This window comes from Accipiter gentilis, chromosome 1 (assembly GCF_929443795.1).
Source record: "Accipiter gentilis chromosome 1, bAccGen1.1, whole genome shotgun sequence".
Classification (NCBI taxonomy): Eukaryota; Metazoa; Chordata; class Aves; order Accipitriformes; family Accipitridae; genus Astur; species Astur gentilis.
In genome coordinates this window covers 37,550,682-37,573,955 of record NC_064880.1, presented here as the reverse complement: position 1 = coordinate 37,573,955, position 23,274 = coordinate 37,550,682, and the positions used below count along the sequence as shown (strand labels likewise).

At 50.3% G+C, this 23,274-nt stretch overlaps 2 protein-coding genes across 7 annotated transcripts in view; one reads left to right on the top strand and one right to left on the bottom strand.

Annotated features, from left to right (window-relative positions):
* The first annotated feature begins 42 nt into the window (after positions 1-42).
* Positions 43-8,900, top strand: VIL1 (villin 1). The gene is made up of 20 exons (XM_049800922.1): positions 43-787; positions 3,091-3,192; positions 3,424-3,498; positions 3,636-3,832; positions 4,110-4,218; positions 4,524-4,634; positions 4,731-4,933; positions 5,443-5,521; positions 5,663-5,761; positions 5,857-6,010; positions 6,119-6,219; positions 6,355-6,492; positions 6,659-6,817; positions 6,903-7,082; positions 7,198-7,343; positions 7,465-7,609; positions 7,909-8,097; positions 8,227-8,295; positions 8,495-8,632; positions 8,716-8,900. Exons 1-20 carry the CDS (start codon positions 566-568, stop codon positions 8,827-8,829), a joined length of 2,730 nt encoding a protein of 909 aa, XP_049656879.1. The 5' UTR covers positions 43-565; the 3' UTR covers positions 8,830-8,900.
* A 1,927-nt stretch (positions 8,901-10,827) lies between these two features.
* Positions 10,828-23,274, bottom strand: part of USP37 (ubiquitin specific peptidase 37) — a 38,932-nt gene continuing 26,485 nt past the window's right edge. For all 6 annotated transcript variants that reach the window (XM_049834892.1, XM_049834723.1, XM_049835070.1 and 3 more), the window contains 7 exons: positions 22,593-22,845; positions 20,002-20,168; positions 18,119-18,179; positions 15,801-15,916; positions 14,468-14,537; positions 13,954-14,092; positions 10,828-13,137 (listed from right to left, as the gene is read on the bottom strand). In XM_049834892.1, coding sequence (XP_049690849.1) covers positions 13,050-13,137; positions 13,954-14,092; positions 14,468-14,537; positions 15,801-15,916; positions 18,119-18,179; positions 20,002-20,168; positions 22,593-22,845 — 894 coding nt within the window. In that variant the 3' untranslated portion in view covers positions 10,828-13,049. The remainder of the gene's footprint in view (positions 13,138-13,953; positions 14,093-14,467; positions 14,538-15,800; positions 15,917-18,118; positions 18,180-20,001; positions 20,169-22,592; positions 22,846-23,274) is intronic.

Here is a 23,274-nt window from a genome sequence, read left to right as displayed (position 1 = left end):
CGTGCCACGTGCGTGTCGCTAGTGGGTGTGCGCAGTGGGGGGGGGGGGGGTAGCGAGTCCCCGGGATCCCCTAAATCCCCCTGGGAAGGGGGGAGGGGGCAAGTCAGTGCTGGGGCAGCACCCTCGGGCAGCAGGGTACCAAGGGGACACCCTCACAGTCCAGGGCACACACCCCCCGCACCCCCCCCAGGTTGTTCTGGCACCCCCATCCTAACCCCTTCCCCCTCCTCCTGAAAAAAGGACCCTGATGCCACGGGGATGGGTATCCTACCCCTCAAACAAGGGGGGGCGGCTGAATTTACCAAGTGGGTTTTGCCCCCCAGCCTTGGGACTTGTTGGGGGGGTTGTGTCACAAGTGCTCCCTTCCTCAGTTTCCTCCAAATAAGGTGTCAGACCCCTCCACATAGACTGGGGATCACTGGGGGGGGGACTTGTGACCCCTCCCCCAGGCAGCCTGCTGCCAACGTGCAGGCAGTGGGGTGCTGGGGGGTGTCTCTTAGCTGCCCCCTCCGTGCCCTCCTTGGCCCTGTGCCTCCCCTCATTAACGAAGTCTCTGTCCTCCCTGATGGCTGCACTAATTACTGAGTTCATTAGTGGCCCAGCATGTCCGGCTGGGGGGCCCGGGGAGGGGGCGAGCCCTCTGGGGCTGGCGTGGGGTCCCCCACCCCTGTGCCACACCAGCAGGCTCAGCCCTGGGACGCGGCCACCGAGCAGAGAGCAGCCACCCGGGTGTCACACCCTACCCAAAACTCTGTGCCAACACCCCCACCGGCGGCTCTGCACCCAGGTAAGGGTCCCACGGGGGACGCTGGTGTGGGGTGCAGGGGGTGGGAGCTGGGTGGCATAGTTAGGAGGGTTTGGGGGTTTGCGGGGCCAGGGGAGTGGAGGGCAGCAGCAGAGCCCATCTCCGTGGCATCAGGGCACCGCCTTGTTTGTGGCTGACACCCCCCTGGCCTGGTTCAGCCCACTGCCATTACTTTGGGGATCCTTGGCGGGGGGGTGCAGGCAGGACTTGGGGCTCACTGCAGCCCAGGCCTGGTGCCAGGGTGACGGCCAGGGTGCGGGATGCCTGTGGCACTCTTGGCCAGGGCTGCTGGCTCAGCAGGGAGGCCAAGATAAGGCTGCAGCAATCCTGCGGGGCTGGGGAAGAGATAAGAGCAGGACGGGGAGCCCAGGGGGCCTGCCTGCTGCTGCGACACCCCCCCCCCCCCCCCCCCCCCCCAGCTTTATGTACCCCTTGGTCATCCCTCAAAACCACCTTCAGGGCTGGGAGCCTCTGGGCAGGACTCCAGTCCCCTCTCCTCTCTGCCAACACCCAAGGGCATCATCAGGTACCACCCCTTGGGGCTGGGGTTTGGGGGCACAGGACAGAGCACAAGGCTTAGCCCTGCCACCGCTCTATGCCCTGCCCTGTGCCCCCAAACCCCAGCACCATGCCCCATCCCTGTGCTCCCTTCCCATCCCCAAGGCTGGGACCGCAGAGATCTCCAATGTGGGGAGGGCAAAGCCCATCGAGTGGTGAGCAGGGATCTGGCCTCCAGCTGGAGAGTGGCACAGCCTGGGGACAGTCCCACAGGCAGGGAGGTGATGTGCCAGGTAGGGGGTGGGACACGAGGACGCGTGGAGTGGGAAGATGATGCTGCATTGCTGGTGGCACCAAAAACCCCATCACCACGGGACTGGGCGAGCGGAGGGCGGCAGCGTAGCCCAGCCCCGTGGCATCAGCCTGTTGCTATCGCTTTGGGGAAACTTTTGGTGGGGGGCAGGCATCAAAAACCCCTCACCGTGGGCTCAGTGCCAAGGGCCAAGAGGGGAGCAGGCCTGGGAAGGGCAGCTGGTACTACAGCAGTGTACCCAGGGTTGCCCTGTGCTGTAATAGCTCCTGGGGGAGGGGGCAGTCACCCCATCAGTAAGGGGGGGCTCTTCAGGTGCCGAGAAGCCTTGGAGGGCCGTGGGGACCTTGACTCTGGGCTGTTCCTGCCCTTATATGGTGAACATAGGCTGGGACAGGAAGGGACAAAGGTCTCCTGGGTGCTGGCACCCGAGCACTTTGCCTAGGTACGCTCACCTGTGCCCAGCTCTGCAGGGAAGGTGAGGGGCTGGGGTGGGGGGCTGGAAGATGGGCATGGTGGGGGACAGCCTATCCCACAGCCACCACCGCTCCTGGCACCAGGGTGGCCTGGGGACGGGGCTTGGGGATCCACCCGTGCCCCACTGCGGGGCTGCGCTGGAGGGATGTCACCCCCCCTGGATCTGAGGGACGGGATTTAGGTGCTTTCAGGGCAGCGCAGCAGGACAAGGCAGCGTTTTGCGGGGCTGGGGGAGCAGAGACCTCTCTGCTGGGCACCGCTGGCTGCCTGGCCCCCCCGCTTGCTTGCCGGTGAGCACTGTTAGCCTGGCAGAGATGGCTGCGGGCAACCTCGGCAGCGCTGGGGCTGAGCCCTGGCATGCTCGGCACCTCTGTGGGGCCAGGCTGAGCCCTCCCTGGGGGGCATGGATCTGGTGGTGGGGTTAGAAGTTGGGGGGGGGGGGGAGGCTGAAGCAGGCAGCGTGTGCGTGCACACATGTATGTGTGTGCGCACACACGCGTGTGTGTGCAAGGCCACCAATGGTGGCCATGCCATGCTGTGCCATGTCATGCCAAGCTGAGCCGGGAGCAGGCTGAGCAGGGCCAGTTCCTGCTGGTGCTGGGGAGGAGCAGGCCACTGCGCAGCGGTGTCACCCAGCCATTGCTGCTGGGCTGGGGATGCCCTGTACAGCCCTACCCCAGGCCCAGGCACAGGGCAGGACAACCGGGGTGCTCGGGGGACCCTGCTCCTGCCCACCGCGGACCCTGGCATGGACCTGTGACAGCCCCTGTTAGCCACGGTGCCAGCCAGGCTGAGGGGGATGGCAGCCCTGCTTGTGTGCCCACAGCCCTGGCACCAGGGTGTCGGGGGGTGCCCTCACCCCGTGCGGCTCCGGATGGGGGTTTATGGCCCAGCCAGCGGCAGACGAGGCAAGGCAGCAGATGGCATGGCAGGCTGGCTCCATCCCAGCTCTTAATGACGCTGCCTGTCATTAATGAGGGTGTTGCCGATGCCCCGGCAGGTCCCCTTGCCTGCAGCACCTGTCACCATGGTGGAGCTCAGCACCAAAGTCAGCAGGACGCTCAACAAGACCACGCCAGGCCTCCAGATATGGCGAATCGAGGTGGGGACGGGGGCACAGCCTGGGCACCCATTACCTAGACACCCATCATCAGGCTGTTTGGGGGGGCGGGGGGAGGGAAGATCCCCCCTTTGTGTCCTCAGTGTCTGGGTTTGAGGGTCTCAGTGTGGCACCCAGGGTTAAACCCACCTAGATTTTGGGGTTGGGGGCAGTGGGGGGGTGGGGTGGGGGGGTGTGTCCCCAACAGGGCTGACATCTCCCTTCCTTCTGCAGAACATGGAGATGGTGCCAGTGCCCACCAAAAGCTACGGCAGCTTCCACGAGGGGGATTGCTACATCCTGCTGTCGGTAGGGCGGGCTGGGGTCCCGCGGGGGACTGGGGATGGGCTCTGCCCCAGGGTGGGCTGGGGTGCAGGGAGGGATGTCCCTGGCCAGAGTGGCCTGGGGAGACAGGGGCTCTTGTAGCAGGCATTGGTGTCCTGCAGACACGCAAGACTGGGAGCAGCTTCAGCTACAACATCCACTACTGGCTGGGCAAGGAGTCGAGCCAGGATGAGCAGGGGGCAGCCGCCATCTACACCACCCAGATAGATGACCACCTGGGCACGGTGGCCGTGCAGCACCGTGAGGTCCAGGGCCACGAGAGTGAGACCTTCCGCGCCTACTTCAAGAAGGGACTCATGTATGTCAGTGACCCCGGGGACCCACTGCCACAGTGGGTAATGGTGGGGAGGGGTCCTCTGCATGCCTGCCCTGGGGATGTCCCCAGTGGGAATGGGGACAGCCCTGTCCCAGTGGGGTGGGGGAGGCAGGAGGATCTGGAGCTGGTCTTGCTCCATCCGTCATCCACATGGGTGGGTGGGTGTCCCCAAACACCTCCCTGCCCACAGAGGTGGGAGGGGGAGCCCACTGGAGCAAGAAGGGGGGCCCAGGGCTGACGCTGTGTCTGTCGCCCCCAGCTATAAGAAGGGTGGGGTGGCCTCAGGCTTGAAGCACGTGGACACGAACACCTACAACGTCCAGCGCCTGCTGCACGTGAAGGGCAAGAAGAACGTGGTGGCAAGCGAGGTGAGTTATGGGATGTGGGGGGACCCCAGCCACCAACCTCTGTGCAGAGATGCTCTTTGGGGTCAGGATCAGGCCAGAGCCCCCCCCCCAGACACAGCTGCCCTCAAACAGGGGACAGAGTGGGTGTGGGGCCACGCCACCTTGCCTTAGGAGCAACCTCACCCCAAAAAGCCCTTCTTGGGATAAGGAGGAGGAATACTGGCTAGATGCATCAGCACTGAGCCAAGACAGGCAGGGGCTGTGGTGCCAGGAAGACCCAGGCATCCTGCTGCTTGAACGTCCCCCCCAATCCCATCCTGCTGCAGGTGGAGATGAGCTGGAAAAGCTTCAACCGGGGGGATGTGTTCCTGCTAGACCTGGGCCAGCTCATCATCCAGTGGAATGGCCCTGAGAGCAACCGAAACGAGAGGCTGAAGGTATGGCTGGGGGGTCCCAGGGTCCCTCCCTGGAGGAAGGGGGCGACTGGCCACTCCCTCCCCAGCCTGGGCTGACCCCTTCTTCCCTGGGTGCAGGCGATGACCCTGGCCAAGGACATCCGGGACCAGGAGCGTGGGGGCCGTGCCAAGGTGGGCATAGTGGATGGTGAGGACGAGGGTGCCTCGCCAGGGCTCATGCAGGTCCTCACGCACATACTGGGTGAGAAGAGGGACATCAAGGCAGCCACCCCTGATGACAAAGTGGACCAGAAGCTCAAGTCTTCCCTCAAGCTCTACCAGTGAGTTGCTGGGGATGGGTCACCTGCGAGATGCCCCCGCAGGGTGCCGGAGGGACCCAGCACCCATCTCTGCTATGTCCTACAACTCCCGTCCCCATGGACAGCCACCAAGAGGGGTCAAGGCCACCGCAGGGGTGGGGACGGGTCCTCTGGATGCCATTGGAGCAAGGGCTCCCTGGTGCCAATAGGGTTGGTACCTGATGGAGAGCTGCTCATGGAAGCATGACCTCTGAATACAGTGGCAATGTCCCTGGGTGGCCCCATCACATCTGACACCCCTTTGTCCCTCCTCATGGCCATGGGTGAGCTACATGGCAGGGCAAGCTGCAAACAAGGTTGCCACCATGGCAGGGCAAGAGGGTCTCTGGGTATCACCTCTGCCATGATCAGGTTGGGAAAGGGGATGGGCAGGGGACACCCCCACCCAACCATGCCACCCCAAGGTGTGGATGGGGAGGGGTTTTTCCAGTCCCATTTCTAACCCCTCCTCCTCTCTTTTCCTCTGCCAGCCTCTGCAATGCCAGTGGGGACCTGGTGATACAGGAGGTGGCGATTCGACCCCTGACTCAAGACATGCTCCTGCATGAGGTGTGTTACCCATGGGATGCTGGGGGGTGCCCAATTTCCTTGGCAGGGCCAAGATGGCAAGGTGGCAAAGCTCACCAAATCAGCTTTTGAAGGGTTAAATCTGCCCAAAGTCCTAATTTCTGCTGTTGTCCCTCCTCCAAGGACTGCTACATCCTTGATCAAGGAGGTCTAAAGATCTTTGTGTGGAAGGGCAAGAAAGCCAACAAGGAGGAGAAGCAGCAGGCGATGAACAGGGCACTGGTGAGTGCTGGATTAGGGAACAGTTATGGGATAGCTTGGCTGTTCCCTGGGGTGCTGGGCACCCCATGCCCACGCTCTGGGTCCGAATCCCCCAGGGCTTCATCAAAGCCAAGAACTACCCAGCCAGCACCAGCGTGGAGGTGGAGAATGATGGGTCTGAGTCAACCATCTTCAGGCAGCTCTTCCAAAAATGGACTGTCCCCAACCAGACCAGCGGGTTGGGCAAGACCCACACCATGGGCAAAGTGGGTGAGTGTCCGCTTCTGACACTGTAGGACTCCTTGGATTGGGATGGGAGGGCTGTGGGGACCTCCACGGCTGGCGTGATGTGGGTCAGCCCTCTGCTCTTCCCCTCAGCCAAGGTGGAGCAGGTGAAGTTTGATGCCACCACGCTGTATGCCAAGCCCCAGATGGCTGCCCAGCAGAAGATGGTGGATGACGGATCCGGGGAGGTGGAGGTAGGGTGGCCAGGGCAGAATGTGAGACCCTCTTGGGGCACCCCATGGGCTGTACTGGGGGATATCATGGTGTCCAGGGGCTACAGGGCAGGGGGATGCACTAGCCCTGGCAGCAGCATGTTCCCATCCCACCAGGTCTGGCGTGTGGAGAACCAGGAGCTGGTGCCTGTGGACAAGAGGTGGCTGGGCCATTTCTACGGTGGGGACTGCTACCTGGTGCTCTACACCTATTTCGTAGGGCCCAAGGTGAACCGCATCATCTACCTCTGGCAGGTGAGACCCCAGGTCACTGACCATAGGTGGGCGACAGGGGCATCTCTCCACACTGGGGGTGGTCTGCTCCTATGCATGACCCCATGGGAACGGCATGAGGGTTCCCTCTTCCCAAGAGGGAAAAGGGGGCTGTGGTGGGTGCTGAGCCCTGCTCTGCCCTGCCCAGGGCCGCCAAGCCAGCACAGATGAGCTGGCCGCCTCCGCCTACCAAGCCGTTATCCTGGACCAGAAGTACAACAACGAGCCCGTGCAGGTCCGCGTCACCATGGGCAAGGAGCCAGCCCACCTGATGGCCATTTTCAAGGGCAAGATGGTGGTGTATGCGGTGAGCGCAGGGCTGCTGGGGGTGAGGACTGGGCAGGCGGTTGAGCCTGTGGCACCAGTGGTGACCTCCTGTCCCTGTTCCCCAGGGTGGCACCTCGCGGGCGGGCAGCAAGGAGCCCACACCCTCCACCCGCCTCTTCCACGTGCATGGCACCAATGAATACAACACCAAGGCCATCGAGGTGCCCGTCCGAGCCTCCTCTCTCAACTCCAATGACGTCTTTGTGCTCAAGACCCCCAGCTGCTGCTACCTCTGGTATGGGAAGGTGGGTACCACTGGGCACCGGGGTGGGTGCTGTCACCCCCAGGAGAAATGTCCCCATCTCCTCTTCTTCCTCCTTGGCTGGGCCTGGTGATGGAGCAGCTGTGCTTGCTCGGCAGGGCTGCAGTGGAGATGAGCGTGAGATGGGCAAGATGGTGGCCGACATCATCTCCAAGACAGAGAAGCCAGTGATCGCAGAGGGACAGGAGCCACCTGAGTTCTGGCTGGCCTTGGGGGGCAAGTCCCAGTATGCCAACAACAAGAGGTACCAGCCCTGTGCCCAGGGGTCCCTTGTCCCTACCCACCCTTGGGGTTAAGATGGGCCACCAGTCCCCAAGCAGGGTGAGCCCCATTCCCACCACCGCTGCTGCGTTGTCCCCCACCAGGCTGCAGCAGGAGAACTCCTCCGTGTCCCCCCGACTCTTTGAGTGCTCCAACAAGACAGGCACCTTCATGGCCACGGAGATTGTAGACTTCACCCAGGATGACCTGGAGGAGGATGATGTTTACCTGCTGGACACCTGGGACCAGGTGAGCTGGGGGGGGCACGGGGTGGGGGGGACACACACCTTTGATCCCACAAGCTGACGTCCCTGGAGGGGGTGGATGACCTACAGCAGCCAGCGGTGGTAGGGTGGGAGGCTGGAAACCCCCATGTTTCTGGCCCCACGCTGTTTTTTTCCAGCCCCCTTGCTCCAGGGGATGGCTGAGGATGGACTCCCGGTGCCATTCCCTGTGGACAGATCCTGTGTGCCCCTAACCATGGGTTGGGCACAGCCCCAGAGGGCCCCATCTCACCCCCATGGTGGACATGGTGACCTCGTTTGCAGGTTTTCTTCTGGATTGGGAAAGGCGCCAATGAGTCAGAGAAGGAGGCAGCGGCGGTGATGGTGCAGGAGTACCTGTGGAGCCACCCCAGCGGGCGCGACCTCGACACCCCCATCATCGTGGTGAAGCAGGGCCATGAGCCCCCCACTTTCACTGGCTGGTTCCCAGCCTGGGACCCTCTCAACTGGGCCGTGAGTCACGGAGGGGACTGAAAAGACTAGGGGGGCCTTTCACAGAGGAGACCAGATGTGGATCTGGCCCCAGCCAGCATCTCCAGGGTGCCCATGCTGAGGGGCTGAGCACTTTTGTCTCCTTCCCAGGACAAGAAATCCTATGAGGTGCTGAGAGCTGAGCTGGGGGACGAGAGCAGCCTCGGGAATCTCACCTCAGTAAGTAGCACAGGGAGAGGGAGCAGCCTGGGGTGGGAGGGGGCACAGAAAGCCCCTCCGTCCCCTTGGCAGGAGGCACCAAGCGGCTGCAAGGACATGTCCTCTGGTGAGGGGACACCTGGAACCAGCCTGTTGCCGCCTCCGTTCCTGGGGCAGCCCTTGATGTGACCCTGTCTCTCACTCCCCCCGCCCCATCCAGGTGCTCACATCCAGGCAAGAGGTCTTCACCAGCACCACCAGCCTCCTCCCCAACAAACAGGAGACCTTCCCCGTGGATGTGCTGGTAAACACCTCGGCCGAGGACCTGCCGCGGGGTGTGGATCCCAGCAGGAAGGAGGTGAGATGAGGCTGGGAGGCTGCTGGGGGGGTACCAGGGAAAGCATCCCCAGCTTCACCTCAGCCTCGTCTCTCCTCCCCCAGCACTACCTCTCCGACCAGGACTTCGAGGCTGTTTTTGGCATGAGCCGCTCCGCCTTCAGCAAGCTGCCCTTGTGGAAACAACAAAAGCTCAAGAAGGACAAAGGACTCTTCTAGGGCAGGAGCCTGGGCCCAGGGACAACTCCAGCTTGTTATTTTTATTAAATAAAATGGATTTGGAGAGCGGGGCTGTGTGTTTCCCTCCAACCCCTGGGCTCAGCCCAGGTGTGGGGCTTATTTGGCAAAGAGATGGCACAGGGGGACAGAGATCTTGACCAGGCACCGAGGCAGCGCAGGGAAGGACCCTCAGCTCCTTTTCCCTGGGTCCTTCCTTTGCCTCCCCCGCACTCAGAGGCAATGCACAAGCTGCCCCCACCCTGGGCACCCCGAGGGAGCCAGGGCTTCCCCATCCCACCGCAGCAGCTGCAGCTCAGGGCTAAAGGTCTGGTATACAGCTGGAGCCGCTCCCTCCCTTATCGCATGAACCTCAGTAAATACGTGCAGTACCAAAGGTAAAAGCAAGAAGCCATAGGCTGAGGGGATGGCCCCTGTGTGGGGACAGACACCAGGGATTGCCTTGTCCTTGCCCTGGGAGGGGAGGAGGGCATCTTCTTCCTGCTTTGGATCTGTTGGGGACCCAGAGAGGGGCTGGGGGTTCCCCCAGAGGGGTGTTCTCTGCACATGCTGTTCCTGGGCAGCTGAGCAAAGTCCCAACAGCAAATGCAGGGCGGAGGTGCAGTACCCACCAACTGCGGTGTTCAGCAGGCAGCAGCCCAGACGGTGTGGAAATATGATTCCCAAACCAAGAGAGGGTTAATAAAGAGGCTTTAATTTCAGAAAAATCTATCTACACATCATTTAAAAAGGGGCGGAGGGAACCCAAGAGCAAAAACTGTAAAGAATAGAGAGGAACAGGTCTGCTAAAACACAGAGAAAAGTGCTGCTCCACATCAACAGTGTAAAGAACCAGAAAATTGGGGTGCAGGCAGAAACCTGCAGCAGCCACCCCACGGCAGGCAAGGCTGGAGTCCAGCAGCAGAGCTACATGGACAGCACCTGCCACGGGTCCCACACCCCTTTCTCTCTCTTTGGCGGGAAATTACAGGGATAATTAGCTCAAGTAAAAGGAAAACAAAGCAGATGAGTTATTCCCAGCCCCCAACCCCACTAAGCATGGTGATCCCCACATGCCCCCGTGCCAGGGTGAACCGCAGCAAGAAGCATGGGGCTGGCCATCAGCCCTTCCTCAGGACCAGAAGATGCACAGGTGATGGTTATCCACGCTGCAGCGAGCAGGAGGTGGAAGGCAATGCAATGGCCCCAGGCATCAGAGAGCCCCTGATCCTCCTCCTGCTCAGCTCCTCGCATTGGTCTCAGCCTGCTGCTCCGGTGGGGAAACCAGTCCTTGCTTTGCAAAGGCTCTTTGTTCAGCCTTGCTGGCCAGGGCTCCCCAGGGACCTGTGCACACAAGCTCCAGTTCATTAACACGAGCAGTTTTGCACCTCTCAGAGTAGGGGAGTAAATCAAGACCAAATTATCACAGTCAAACAACGAAGGGGCGAGAGAAACGGCAAGATGGGAGTTCCTTGCGTTTATATGCTGAATCACACTTGGACTAAACTAGGCTGATTCAGGAGCGGGTAAATGTTTAACCGTGACTCTGTACATCTGAGGAAGAGCTTGCACGTGTTCGGGGACTGCAACTGAACTTCTCCACCTACCTATCCCCCAGGATGGCGATCCCCACCTGGAAGGGACAGCCTTACTGAACTTGCTGCTGCGACAGTGTGAGCATCGAGAATGTTACAGCTGGTGGGCAGCATGCCCCTCGGGGATTACACACCGTCTTCCCCCTGCTGCTCTTGGACAGAGAGAAAGCTGGCTTCTGCAAGGAAGGGGCTCTGCAGACACTCCTGCCAGAGTGAAGGTGCAACTGAGCTGCTGCATGCCAAACAAAAAAGCTTAAATTAATTAATAGATGTCTGCATATTCTTAATGGCTAGAATAATAAGCAAGAACTTTTCATAAAACAAGGAACACTGGTTTCAAGCATCAGCTTTCGCACCTTGATCCAAACAAAAACTGGTTTTAAACAAAAATTACTGCACTGAAAAGTCAGGCAATGTTTGCTTTTATTATAAATTAACTGGAGTGCAGTGCCTTGCAAAAACAACCTTGCCACCCAGAAAAGCAGAGCTGACTTCTGATACTACAGGAATACCGGTTATTTACAGCACTAGCATAGGATGTGCTTGGGGAATACAAATTTGCCCTGTGGTTGGAGCAGTCCCTTCATCACATTCGCAGGGGCGATCAGTTCAAAGGACAACTCCCATGTCACCGCCTCTTCCCGCTACCCAGAATTCTACCAAAATTAGTATTGACAATAGAAAAGTATAATGCTTTGTAATAAATTAACATATACACCCACATGGGCTGCATCTTACAAGATAAATGCTCTATCATGTTTACAACCAAACGTTCACTCCTAGCCCGGAAACCAGAAAGATGTCACCCTGACCAGGTCCACTGGGCTCATCCGACACATGGACTGGAAGGTCAGTCAGTCTTTTCACCACGCTGGGGTCCCCAAAGTACTTGGCTTGGGGAGGACTACCGATGACTGTGGCTCACTGATGCGCACAGAGGTGAGAAGAGGCCACTGAGGTATCATCCCCCTGCCAGCCTGCTAGGATAAACTCTATAGTGTGGAAGTGCCCATGAAAGAGGTGCCTGCTGTCTCCTAAATCGGTGGTTTTGTCTGCTTTGCTTCAGCTGATTTATTCCTGAGAAACTCCTAACAATAGTTTAAAAAACCCAGAAAATACCTCGACAGCAAAAGAAGGTGGGTTTTTTTGGTGGGTTTTTTTTTTTTTTTAAACAAGTCTTTCACCTCTAAAACTCAAGCTGCAAAAATCATAACTAGAGGCCAAAACAAGAGCAACTACTCTGCTTAACAGCAACAATTTCTCTGAAATGAGTAAATGCCAGCAAAACAAAACATCTGCCCTTGCTAAGTAAGTGCAAAGGTGCTGAAAAAGTGAAGTCACTAGGCTTATCCCCCCCCTGCTGAAACAAGCTATAAAAGGAGCATCATGTCTCTAAATCCAATAAAATGCAACACTTCTTCCTAACCGTATTCTGTTAATGCTGAACATGGGCTTTCTGAAAGCTTTCCACCTGGTTTAAGTTTCACAGTTTGAGCACTCTGCACTCCTCAGAAAGGAGAACAGAGGCATAGCTGCAGTAAAAACCCTCTTACCCTGGGATACAAGAAGACCAAAGCAAGACCATGGTTCCGTCAAAGAGCAATTCAACTGCCAAGGGCTACCCTGCAGACCCTGCCTTTTCCCACCGTTTCTGATTCGTGATGACCCAGGCCTGCGCAGAAAGGGTAACGCTAGAACACTCTTTCCCTCACAAAAGATGCGAAGTGGCTGTTGCTCACCTCCTGCTACTGTTCTCAGTCTGCTCCAGGTGTTCACCTACCCCCAGAGTTACATCAAAGCAGCCCTAAGCAATATAACTTCAGTGCAAAATACTGCACACCCAAAGAGAGACCTCTCCCCTCCAAATGGTACTTCGGCAACAACCTTATGAAGAAAATGCAGTCAAATAATAGAACTTGTAAAATGAAAGAAATCACGTATATAATCTCAGGTCTAAAGGAGGATGACAGTGAATGGTGTAAAAAAATGACAGAGCTGCCACCAGGTATGCAATACATTCCACAGCACCAACAGTTTGTTTCCTGGAACTGTATGTAAATAGCAGAGCGCTTACAAACCCATGAATGTCAAAATGCGTCAGCTTGAGTGACTCCAAAACGCCTGTTAGCGAGATGACTGGCAAGAGCGTACTCAGTGATCTGGGTTTCCAGTGAATATTACTAACACAACACACGCCAGGTTACAGAATCTATTGCTTAAATTGCTCTTGGAGAGAAAAAAAAAAAAGCCAAGTGATATGTAAATCTTCGCCACTCACGTCTCATAGGTGAGTGGGCTTTTAAAGTTGAGTCTCTTTTTGCACTTTTTTTTTATATCAGTTTATGAGCAGCTGTAGTCTTGTGGCTTGATGCAACTCTTTAAGGCTCCATGCTGACAAAATTATTTGAGGAACAATAAAAACTTCACCACAGGAGGATCGCTCTGGGATGTCAAGGTTTAAATGCGTGGTTCAGGCCCAGGACTTGCACAGATGGTTCAACAAACCAAGCGTCCCGTATTTCTACCTTTTGTCTCTTGTTTTGGCCCTGAGCTGTTTGTTACTCCTGTGTGTCTGGCACAAGTTCAGAATCTTCCTTGTTCCTCAGGAGGAACAAGGTGTTTTACTCTTCACAGAGGTTGACGAACCGATCTTCCTACTTCCATGCTAAGTGGCTGTGCATTTTTTTCTGTTTCTAGTAACTCATCGAAGATATCCCTAGGACAGAGGGAAAGACCAATAGTGAAACTTATGTACAACAACAAACTGCTATGTAAGACAGCCCCAAGGGAATCAGCAACTGGATTTAATCCACAAACTCAAGTGTCACAGATCCTGGCAGAGAAAGGTGTCTTATCTGGCATCTCTAAGCAAGGCTCCTTGAATCCCACAGCACTTTTTTTTCATTTATTATTACAATAAGTAAGGTCAGTGGCAAGCCTCAAAGAACAGTAACAATAGTGAAAATAACTCCTGGCTGGTAAAAGGATCAGAAGCAACACAGGACACAGTCTGTAGATGAAGTAACATCCTTTATTATAGCAACCAGTAAAGAGAGAAGGGGACAAACTGAGGCACAAAACCCCTACTTCAGTTCTGTGTGCCTGAAAAGGTATCACTTCTACCTACAAACCTCCTCTTGCCCGTATCCTGAGATGACCACGGCTGCAACAACACAACCACTAGGAGCGGGGATAAGGGCATTTACAGATATCGCAGCACTTAAGGGAAAAACCCAAGCTCCTTTATGATTCCTGGTGCAACGAATGCATAGCTGAGACACTGAATCCTCTTCTTAAAAGATGATTTAATGCATCTTGTTAAACCCCTATGTATTAGTGACATACAATTCCATGCCTCAACTTGGAGCACTTCAGGTTTGTTGTTCTTGCATATAATTCTGATTACGCTTTCTTCTGACAAATACATGGAGATACTTTACATCCCAGCAAAGACGACTAGAGGAAGAAGAGAAGCCCTCTTCCTCACAAACAGCAGGTTACTACTAGCAGCAAAATTCCCCAAGACACCTACTTGTGCATGTAGAAGAAGATGTAGCCACTTCGGTCTCTGTCACACTGAACGGTGGCCTCTAGAGTTCTAGACACTTCCAGATCATTGTAGGTGAACCAGGACTGCTTCTTGATATCATAGACATCACTGATGTAATGACCTTAAAAACACAGAACGCACCTTTCTTTTCATGCTGCAGTTCAACCAGTAAGCTGGTTAGCTAGATACCTCAGCCCAGAGACCTATGTCAAATTTAAATGCTAAAAGACGCTTAAGATCCTGGTCCCTCCATCATTCCTGGTCAATGAGCTGGTAACAAGCACAAGCAATTCCATGGACCCCACAAGCACTACGTCATCCACATGCTGAGTGTTAGGCACCATGACATCCTCAACCTGCTCCCCCACCAGCAAGCCATGATGGAAGACTTGCTTTGCTGCCTGAAATCTCTGCAAATAATCATTCTATGGTAATTCTGTATTACGGATTTTTTAAGCTAGATAAGAGATGAAGAATAAAATGTGGTATCTTTTACCTGAAGATGATGTGCTTCCAATATGGCTGACGATGCTGATGAGACGATAGGAGTGGGGAAGCTCTCCTGTCTGGGGGGGAGTTCAATTAAAGCTTTTAGGCATTCACTTTTGTCCCCAAAAAGGACAAGATGATTTATACCCGAGATACCAGCTTTGGCTACTGTATTCAAAGCTGCAACCCAGTCAAGGATTACAGAAATAGACACCCTGTTTCAGACCAAACAAGCAGTCCTTCCAGAAGTGGGAAAAAGCCTCCCATCTTATTTAATCTTTCAGCAAGCCAATGAACATGCAAAGGAGCCACTCTGACCTCACAACAGATGCTGACACGAGCTTTACACTGCAAAGTTTTCTAAACAACTATTTCCTGAGTGACTTCCACTGATGTCAGAATTAATCCACCAAATAAATATAGACAAGCAAAAAAAGAGTTACAAACTTAATGCTCACTTCTGAAATATCAAAGAAATACCCTTGATAATGGTACACAGGTTTAACAGCTAATACTGCATATGTAGCCCAGATTCTCTTGTCATGCACCGTAACGTCAGGAGACAATGCTCTCTTTGCGTGCAGGAAACATGTTCTGTCTATTCACTGACAATAAAACTAAATGGTGGTAACTGGCTTTTGACAATTATTTTTTAATTCTCTCTGACCAGGAGATGTTACTGATAAGATTCACTGACAACACTCTTAGAATGTAACTTGTGGTTTAAGGGTAAGGTAATTAGTAAAGAATTGTAAGAAAAGAAAAACTGTTCAAAGAAACTCCAGTTATTTAACCTTTTCCACTCTACACAGTACTCCTCCCACTGAGGCAAGCAGGCAACTTTCACAACACTGCTGTGTGGAGTCCGAGTGTGCCAGCGGCTGGCAGCACAGCCTAGGTTACAGTTATGTTTCACCTAATGGGAGTAAGATCTCGCCACAACTTCTCAGTTCTGGTGGTGCAGGATCTAGAAGCCTATGGCACTGCAATTAAACTACCACGCTGGCAGAATTCCTCTCTCTCTGTAAGTAAGAATTTCAGGCTCATTGCTGTAAATGCACTGGAACATTTCTGGTATAAAATTACTGTTTCCTTTTCACCGTTATCCACATCTTAGAGAAACTCAGAGGGTGTCTGCAGCTGTTTTGTTTTGGTTTTTTTTGAAATTAAAATAACACAATAGGACAGTCTCTTAAGGATAGAAATTTTCTATCTTTTCACTTTTGAACATAAAAGACCTTTCTAGACTCTGCACTTGCTTTGTAAAACTACCTCCAACACTAAACTGATGGTAAAGAAGGGTGTATTTCTCAGTTGGCTTTTGCAATCATAGATCACACCTCAGCATTTCTTTTCAGCTCTTCTGCTTCAGCTTCTGAATACTCCATGTCAAGAACATCCTCATTCCCAGAGTCTTCATCAGAACCAACACTGTCCAGGAGAGAGCTGTTGAACTCTAGATAGCATGGAAACAATGACATGGTGTGAGAGGCCATGGCACGCACAGGAATTCACAACAGGTTGAGGTGTATCTACCCACATAAACAAGCACAATAAAATGCTAATGTTTCAAGCTTCCTTTCCAAGGAAAGCAGGAGATCCTGGAATTTCCAAATAAAAACTCTCTCCCTTCCCCAACTTGTCAGAGCAATAGTTAAGAAAAGTATCTTGGACTACAGAATTAATTTTAGCATCATCTCTCTTATACTTCTACAAAAGGGCACTATGGCAATGACAGCTGGGTGATAAAAGAGCCTTTAAACCCCCAATTCGCTCCAGAGCACCAGTGGTCTGCAGCCAGAACCGACGTTAAAAGAAGTACAGCCAGTCTGGTCAGTGAACTGTACGTTTCTGCAACAAGAAGCTATGAATTACAGTTTTAACTGTAAGTTGCATTAACAAAGTGCATTTTTCAATTAAAACTGGCATCAAAATGCTACTGCTGGCAGCAGGCATCTTTTCATTGTTTTCAACGGTAAGAAGGCTGCTCACTGCAGGAACTTCCAGTTTGCTTGGCTGAGCAAAATGCAGGCAGCTTTCTGTAAAGAGCCGGAAGGCACCACTGCTCCCTGTACACGCTGTTCCAAACTTCCTGGGATTCGGCAGCTACCCGACTAATTTAAGATTTTGTACAGTACTCATTAGGAGAAGTAGCTATGCTTTCACCAGCTAAATTAAAGCTATGGAGTCCTGGGTGGATGAGAAGTTGAGATTAACAGGACACTGCTCAGGATTTTTTTTTTTTTTTCTTTTTTTTTAAAGAGACTATCATGCCAGTTATGATGGAGATGTTTTGCCAAAGTGATTCTCACACTGCTTGCCCTGTTAAATCATCAGACGCTGGATTAGCATAATCTTCTTGGGAAGTTTATAGATGAATCTCTTTAACTGAGAATATTTTACTGCTGGTTTCCACACTTATTCGGGCTGTTGTAAGCCAGACTACAGCCAAGAAACACAGCCACGTAGATAGGTCTCTGCATGAAGCACTTGCCACAGGTATTGCTAAATGCCACTTCAACGGTCTCTGGATGACTAGTGGTTCTTTGATTGCAGCACCATTGGGAACCTTCCTAAGACAAATACTACCAGTTATATGTTCAAGATTATTAGCATCTCCTTGAATAAATGCTGGCTGATGCCTTACAAATGAGACAGTAGCAAGTTGAGAAGCACAAGGCAACGCTCATGTTTAAGTCAAGCAACTGCAAATCAGGAGGAGGAAAGCTTACTAGCCTTGAATTCTTCCTGGACACGAGAATCAAGGAAGACCTGAGAGGGACTGGGCAGTCAGTCTGCCAGAGCTCATCAGGGGACAGACCTCAGGCTGAAGGATGCTTAAGCAGCATTCAACTTACGTCTCTTCAGAAGCAGACACAGGTTCATCCAGTAATAACTGAGGGCCTTTAAAGGTGCCTGAGCAACTACAAGTACCTTAACACAGTATTTCATTACCCCTCCCTCTCCCTCTTTGGAGCAGGAATTTTCTCTTGGTTATGCTTTGCTCTGCCAGGTTGCATGAAATCACTCACATGCCAGCCTCACACAAATGTTAAACAGTGCCTGAGGCTCACCACACTGTCTGGATTTGGAGAAGACAGATAGTGTATTTTGGGTTTCTTTTTTCACTGCCAACAGCTATACCTTGCAGTGAGGTCTGTCTCCCTCCTGTCCTGTATCAAACAGATACAGCACTTAATCTCCTGGGCAAGGCCAGTGCATTCATTAATCAGCACTAAACTATCAATGCAAGTAAGAAATAATCCTTATGCTCTGACTAGGGCAATTAGCATGCTGGCTTCTGCTGGGAATGCAAAATTTCAAAGTCCATTTTGCTCTCTCTAGATTAATATTATACATTAAATATATATTATATATATTTAATATCCTATATAGATATATAGACAGATATATGTAATATCTAATTAAAAACTCAAGAGACTGAAATAAGTAATTTTTCATATTAAGTTTTTCCTGGCATTTGCCTTCACAACCAAGAGGAAGAAAAGCTGACCTGAACAAAGCCAAACACAACAAAGCACACACCAAAAGAACACGAAATGCCAGCTGTCTTACAGACACTCAGGAGCTGCACTCATACATACAGATCTATTTTCTCTCAAAAACAACATCCTGGAAGAAGTTAAATAAGTTTCACCTTGTAGACTTAATTCCGTGGCTCGTTTAAGGTCATCATCCTCTTTTTGTTCTCGTGCCTCCTAATGGGAAGAGAACAAAACTTAGCTCATTGAGACCTTTACTGTTTAAAATTCTTGTGGTGCTCTTTTTCCATTGAAACTGTGCTGCTCTGGTTTCTACAACAAACCTGACATTGTAAATTAAAGGTTCTGTGTGAAGGAATGTTTGCAACCAGCAAGAGTCCAATGTTCCTGTGAAACAGAACCTGGGACAAACCTTCATTAAGACTCGTCAAAGCTCCTGAAGTTTGGTATGCAGCAGAGCGAGTCTCTAGTAACACCGAACACTTTCTCTGGATCATTAATTTGAAAAGCATCTGAATGAATTTGCAACCTTCGCTAAGGAAAGCTGTCACTTACACACAAAGCTCCTGACACTTCGACAAAATTTAGACTACTTCTGCTCAAAGCCAGCTGAGGACAGAGTCGTTAAATCCTGACAGATTTTATTATTTTTAAGCCATTTGAAAGTAGAGCCAGTGGTTCTATGTAACAGGTGTAACTCACAAAGGCAGGATGCAAAAAAAAGACACCATTAAAGAACCAGGTACTAAAAATATTGCAATGAGCAAGTAGCAAAGAAACCTCAAGTCAACAAACCCTTCTAATCTTTGAATAATATCAGGCCCCTGTTCCTCCCACCACTCTTGAAAGCCCAGAGCTACAGCAAGCCAGTCAATAATATTTAATGAGCTGGCTTCTTAATTCAGGGTTTGAATGCTTTCAGTGCACCTGAACGCAGAACCCTAACTATGTATTTCAAATCAAGATAACCACAGCTACCACATTTCCATGCTTGAATCATTAGAATAGCAGATTTTCTCTTCAGAACTGTAGCAGAACAATGCTCAAAGAGGAGTTTTACATTATTAGCATGAGGCCTTTTATCTCACTATTTCTAAAGCATTTGGGAATCTTTGTTAAACTACTCAACATCGCTGAATCAAAGCTACATCTGGCATGGAACATACCAACCAACATCTTATAATGAGTAATGGGAGAGAAAAATCCAAGAGCCATGGAAACATCAGATCTCATAAGGAAAACCATGACAGCTTTAGTATTAATAGAGAGCAGACAAGGGCACCTATTTAAAGAAAGACCTGGCTAAGTACTTGCTTCAGTCTCAGCAGCTCAGTTAAACTTGTGGAAATCAGTTTACAGGTCTTGAAATTCAAGTGGAATACAGATGGTTAGCACACAACCTGAGATCCTAATTCTTTCCAAGTCTATTTTGAAGGACTTGTTTTAGACTAAATTATTTGGGATCCTTTTTCCAATTTACTAACAGGGAAGGATCACATAAATGCTCAGTTCCTATATTCTTCACTAAGCATCCCCTACTTGCTAGTACCAGAAACAAGGCACTGGGATAGACAGATCTTTAACCTGACCTGGCATGGCCGTTCTTAGTGTTTGCTTTGAAACCTGCCTCTTTCACTTCGAGTCTTGACATGGCACGCTTCAAGCAGCAACTGCCAGGGAAGCTAAAGGTGGGCTTGGATCTTGGTGACAGATAGTAAGAATTTAGTTCAGTTTATCATCATTTTCATATAATGTTACAAGCCAGTGTATAAATGCGCAGGGAAAGCTTTGAGAAATCTGCAGGTCTGTGATGTGATATATGGTTTCCAAAGCACTTACAAAACGTGCCCAGATGTATCCAGAGCTGTCACTCTACTGACACTGGAGCTAGAAGAAACCCAAATCTTTTTTCATCTGATTCTCTCAAAAAAGCAGCAGAATCCCTTTGCAATTACTGCCTGAACACAAGCTTTTCCTTTAGCCATCAGGTTTCCAGTGTTGGAGAAGATAACCCAAGGAAGCAAACTTTATTTCTTACTTGCTCTTGAAGGCTTTGAGCCAGTGCCTGCTGAAGTTCTTGTTCTTCCCTCTCTCTCTCCATATCGTACTGCTGCAGCCAGTCAACCTCCCCCTGGGAGCCTTCCGGAGTTTTGTTTTCCTTATTCTCATCAAAATCTTTAGTTATCTCAGTGAAATTGGCAGGACCTGAGGATTCAGAAAGTACAGTTATGCTTTCCTGGGTCTTCTGTTACCAGCTAAATCCTCTTTAAATCCTTGCAGCACAGTGACATCTACTGACAGGGAGAGCTCACCAGCCATAAAACCCCCACACGAGTCAAATGGAAAAAGCTCCAAAACAGTCTTACACTTATTTTAACAGTTGTAGGATAAACCATGTGATTAATCCCTGAACCTGTTCTCTTCTTAGCCTTTTATGTTCAGTCAGAAACAGCAACTTTAGTTAAAGTAAGATGTCACACCCCACTAGGTTTCTGCAGTCATGAATCTGACGCTTGAATTTGTCTAGAAGGAACCATGGATTATAAAAATTTGCATTGCATATTGTACCTCGGAGTACTACAGATGAAACCACAATTAAAGCCAAATCATATGTAAGACAGAAGGAAGCATAAATCTCAAGCACTGTTTAAATCTGTCAACTTTTTGCATCAGGTAAGAGCCTCAATCCTGTGAACACTATCTACAGCTTTACAAGTGCAAGAAGATTATAACTTTTCAGTTCACCTTTAAAGTGAACGCTACGGCAGAAGTATTTTATAAAACTTCTGGAATGAACATTCATTCAACCACTGCATACATCTCCTGCAGTTGCAGGACACTTTGATTCTCCCATTTGCTTGTAGCGGAGAAAGAATCAGAACCTGCTCCAACAGCTATCATGCACCAACACGTGAAACTTCGTAGTTTTGCCCTATGCAGACTTCAACATCTGCTCATTAGTTATTAGCAAGGATTATACAAGGCACTCTCAGTATCTGTGACCTCTTAAACACAAGACCACCAGAACCAAAACTATAATCCATCAGTCTAATCCTCTTAAGATGAAAAACAAAACAGAATTTATTACATGACCTTTGAAAACTTCCAATCTAAGAAGAAATACTCACTTGACTCATACAACTGTTATTTGAGATTCATGTAGCAGAAAAGACATCTTCTGTCATATCCAAATTAGCCTTTTTTGAAAGCACCACAAATTATTCAGTGTTTACAAAAAAAATTACTAGCGGTAACAAGAAATGGACCAAGTTAAATCAGTCATATTTAGAATCATCTTGTCTGATATAGCAAAGCATCGTTTGCAATTAAGTTTCCTTTAAATAGAACATGGGATTCTGAACTCATGGCATGTTACATTCAGCTGCTGTAACTGGTAACTTAACATACACACATACCTCATCTGAATGCCAAACCGTATGCTTTGAGAAATACTTGTGGGTTTTGGTCATACACAGTCAAATAAAAGAAAGCTGAATTCAATGTTGAGTGTTAACTGCATTCTTAATGAAAAAACATACAGAAACCTTTATTAACACATACTTTTTGCTTAAGTGTCACAAGAGAGCCTTCAAATAATTACATTATACTTTCCAAATAAAACCTGGAGAGAGAGAGAGATATTTACATGGCCACACACTCACAACTCTCTTTCACACAACCATAAACAACATTAGTGTATATAAAGTAGGGCACAAACAAGGCTGACCACAGACTTAGTTTTCTTATCCACTGCCTTCCAACATGAAAGCTCTCAAGAGTTGTCTATTGAAACAAGTGTGATTTTTGATAATAGAGTGAGGTTTTTTGTTGTTAATATTTAACTTCCTGGCTCTCAGAGGACAAGGCAGGCATATTGTTGGCCTGTTTTTCCAGGCTAGTGGAATTAAAAATCTGACTGAAAGCATATAGCACACAACAAACGATAAACACTTTCCTTCAGCCAACTAAAGGAAGACACTCAATTCCCCACACTGAGATCAAACAGGCTCCTTCTTGTACTTAACTGTGTTTCTGGGTCAGAGGCCATAATTCAACATGCTGAGTCTCTGATGCTCAAGGGTCTACTCTCACAATAAAAAGTATTAGAAAAAAATTACAGAGATAGTGTTAAATTTATTAGTAACTAGTGACAAAATAACTCCATTTAGGAAAGCACTCTAGTCTTATGCACCCCAGACATCACTCTTGCACATCAGCAACGTGAACACTGCTACCAGGCTGCCCAGGCTGCCCCAGCTACAGAAATGAAAATACTTTCTGATTACGGAAGATTAAGTTCCAGACACTGCCAAATCTTAGCAAATTGAATTGTCCGGTACAGGAAGCAGTGGAAGCATGTGTTAATCGTGAGAGAAAAAAATGGAAATTAACTCTGAAGATGACCTTACCTTTATCAGAAAGGTGACAGACATACAAGAAAATACATTTTCGCAGTTCAATGAATTAACACTTTATACACAGGGAAACTGTAAGAAAACTCTGAGGAAGTCAGGCAGTTTCAGCAGTGGACTTGCATCCAGATTCTGCCACCATACATTACTACCCTGCTACTATCAGTAACCTGCTTTAGCTTGCTATAGTCCAATTAAGATGGTAACTTTGCCTTACCTGAGTCTAACGCTGCTTTGGGTTTCTCCATCTCCATAGATTCCAGGTTTTCTGGCAATTCCTGAATTTCGTCGTCTCCAAAACCAGTGTCTGGGCTGCTTGTGGGCTTATCTTCATCATGGCTCAGAGACAGAGAAGCTTCCCTTTTGCTAATCTCTAAGACAGCTGCTAGCAGCTCATCTTCACTCATCCCATCAAAACCAGCATTTCCCAGCTCAGGTTTATCACCCTCCATTTTACTTCTTTTTGAACCCTACAGATGAATAGACTTATGATTAAGTGCTTGAATAAACAGGTATATAACATCGGCTTTACATTTCTGAGGAGATTTTTTTTTAATTATTATTTTCTTAACCCAGGGAGTAGGAGCTTGGCTTTGTCAATATTAAACAGATAGTTACATAAGACTCCATGGAGAGACAACCTTCATAGCTACATTCACTCTAAGGAATAATATTTAAATATAAACTACAACCAGTTTTTACAGGCCCTGTGGATTAACATACACAAAATAACTCTTCCCTTTTCCTTCCTTTCCTTCAACACGTGTTCCACCTTTAGATTCTGATGAATCCTCAAGCCTCTGGCAAGTCAGTGCTGAGGCACAAGTAGTGAAATTGCAAGTTTGTTAACAAAGGCTGAAGCAGCAACGTGAGAGTAATTGAACTTGAACACAGGGATG

Coding starts and splice junctions, on each gene's coding strand:
- VIL1 (XM_049800922.1), top strand. CDS start 566: ATGGCTGCACTAATTACTGAGTTCATTAGTGGCCCAGCATGTCCGGCT. Junction 5,762..5,856: donor AGGCGATGAACAGGGCACTG/GTGAGTGCTGGA, acceptor CGAATCCCCCAG/GGCTTCATCAAAGCCAAGAA. Junction 8,296..8,494: donor GCCTCGGGAATCTCACCTCA/GTAAGTAGCACA, acceptor CGCCCCATCCAG/GTGCTCACATCCAGGCAAGA.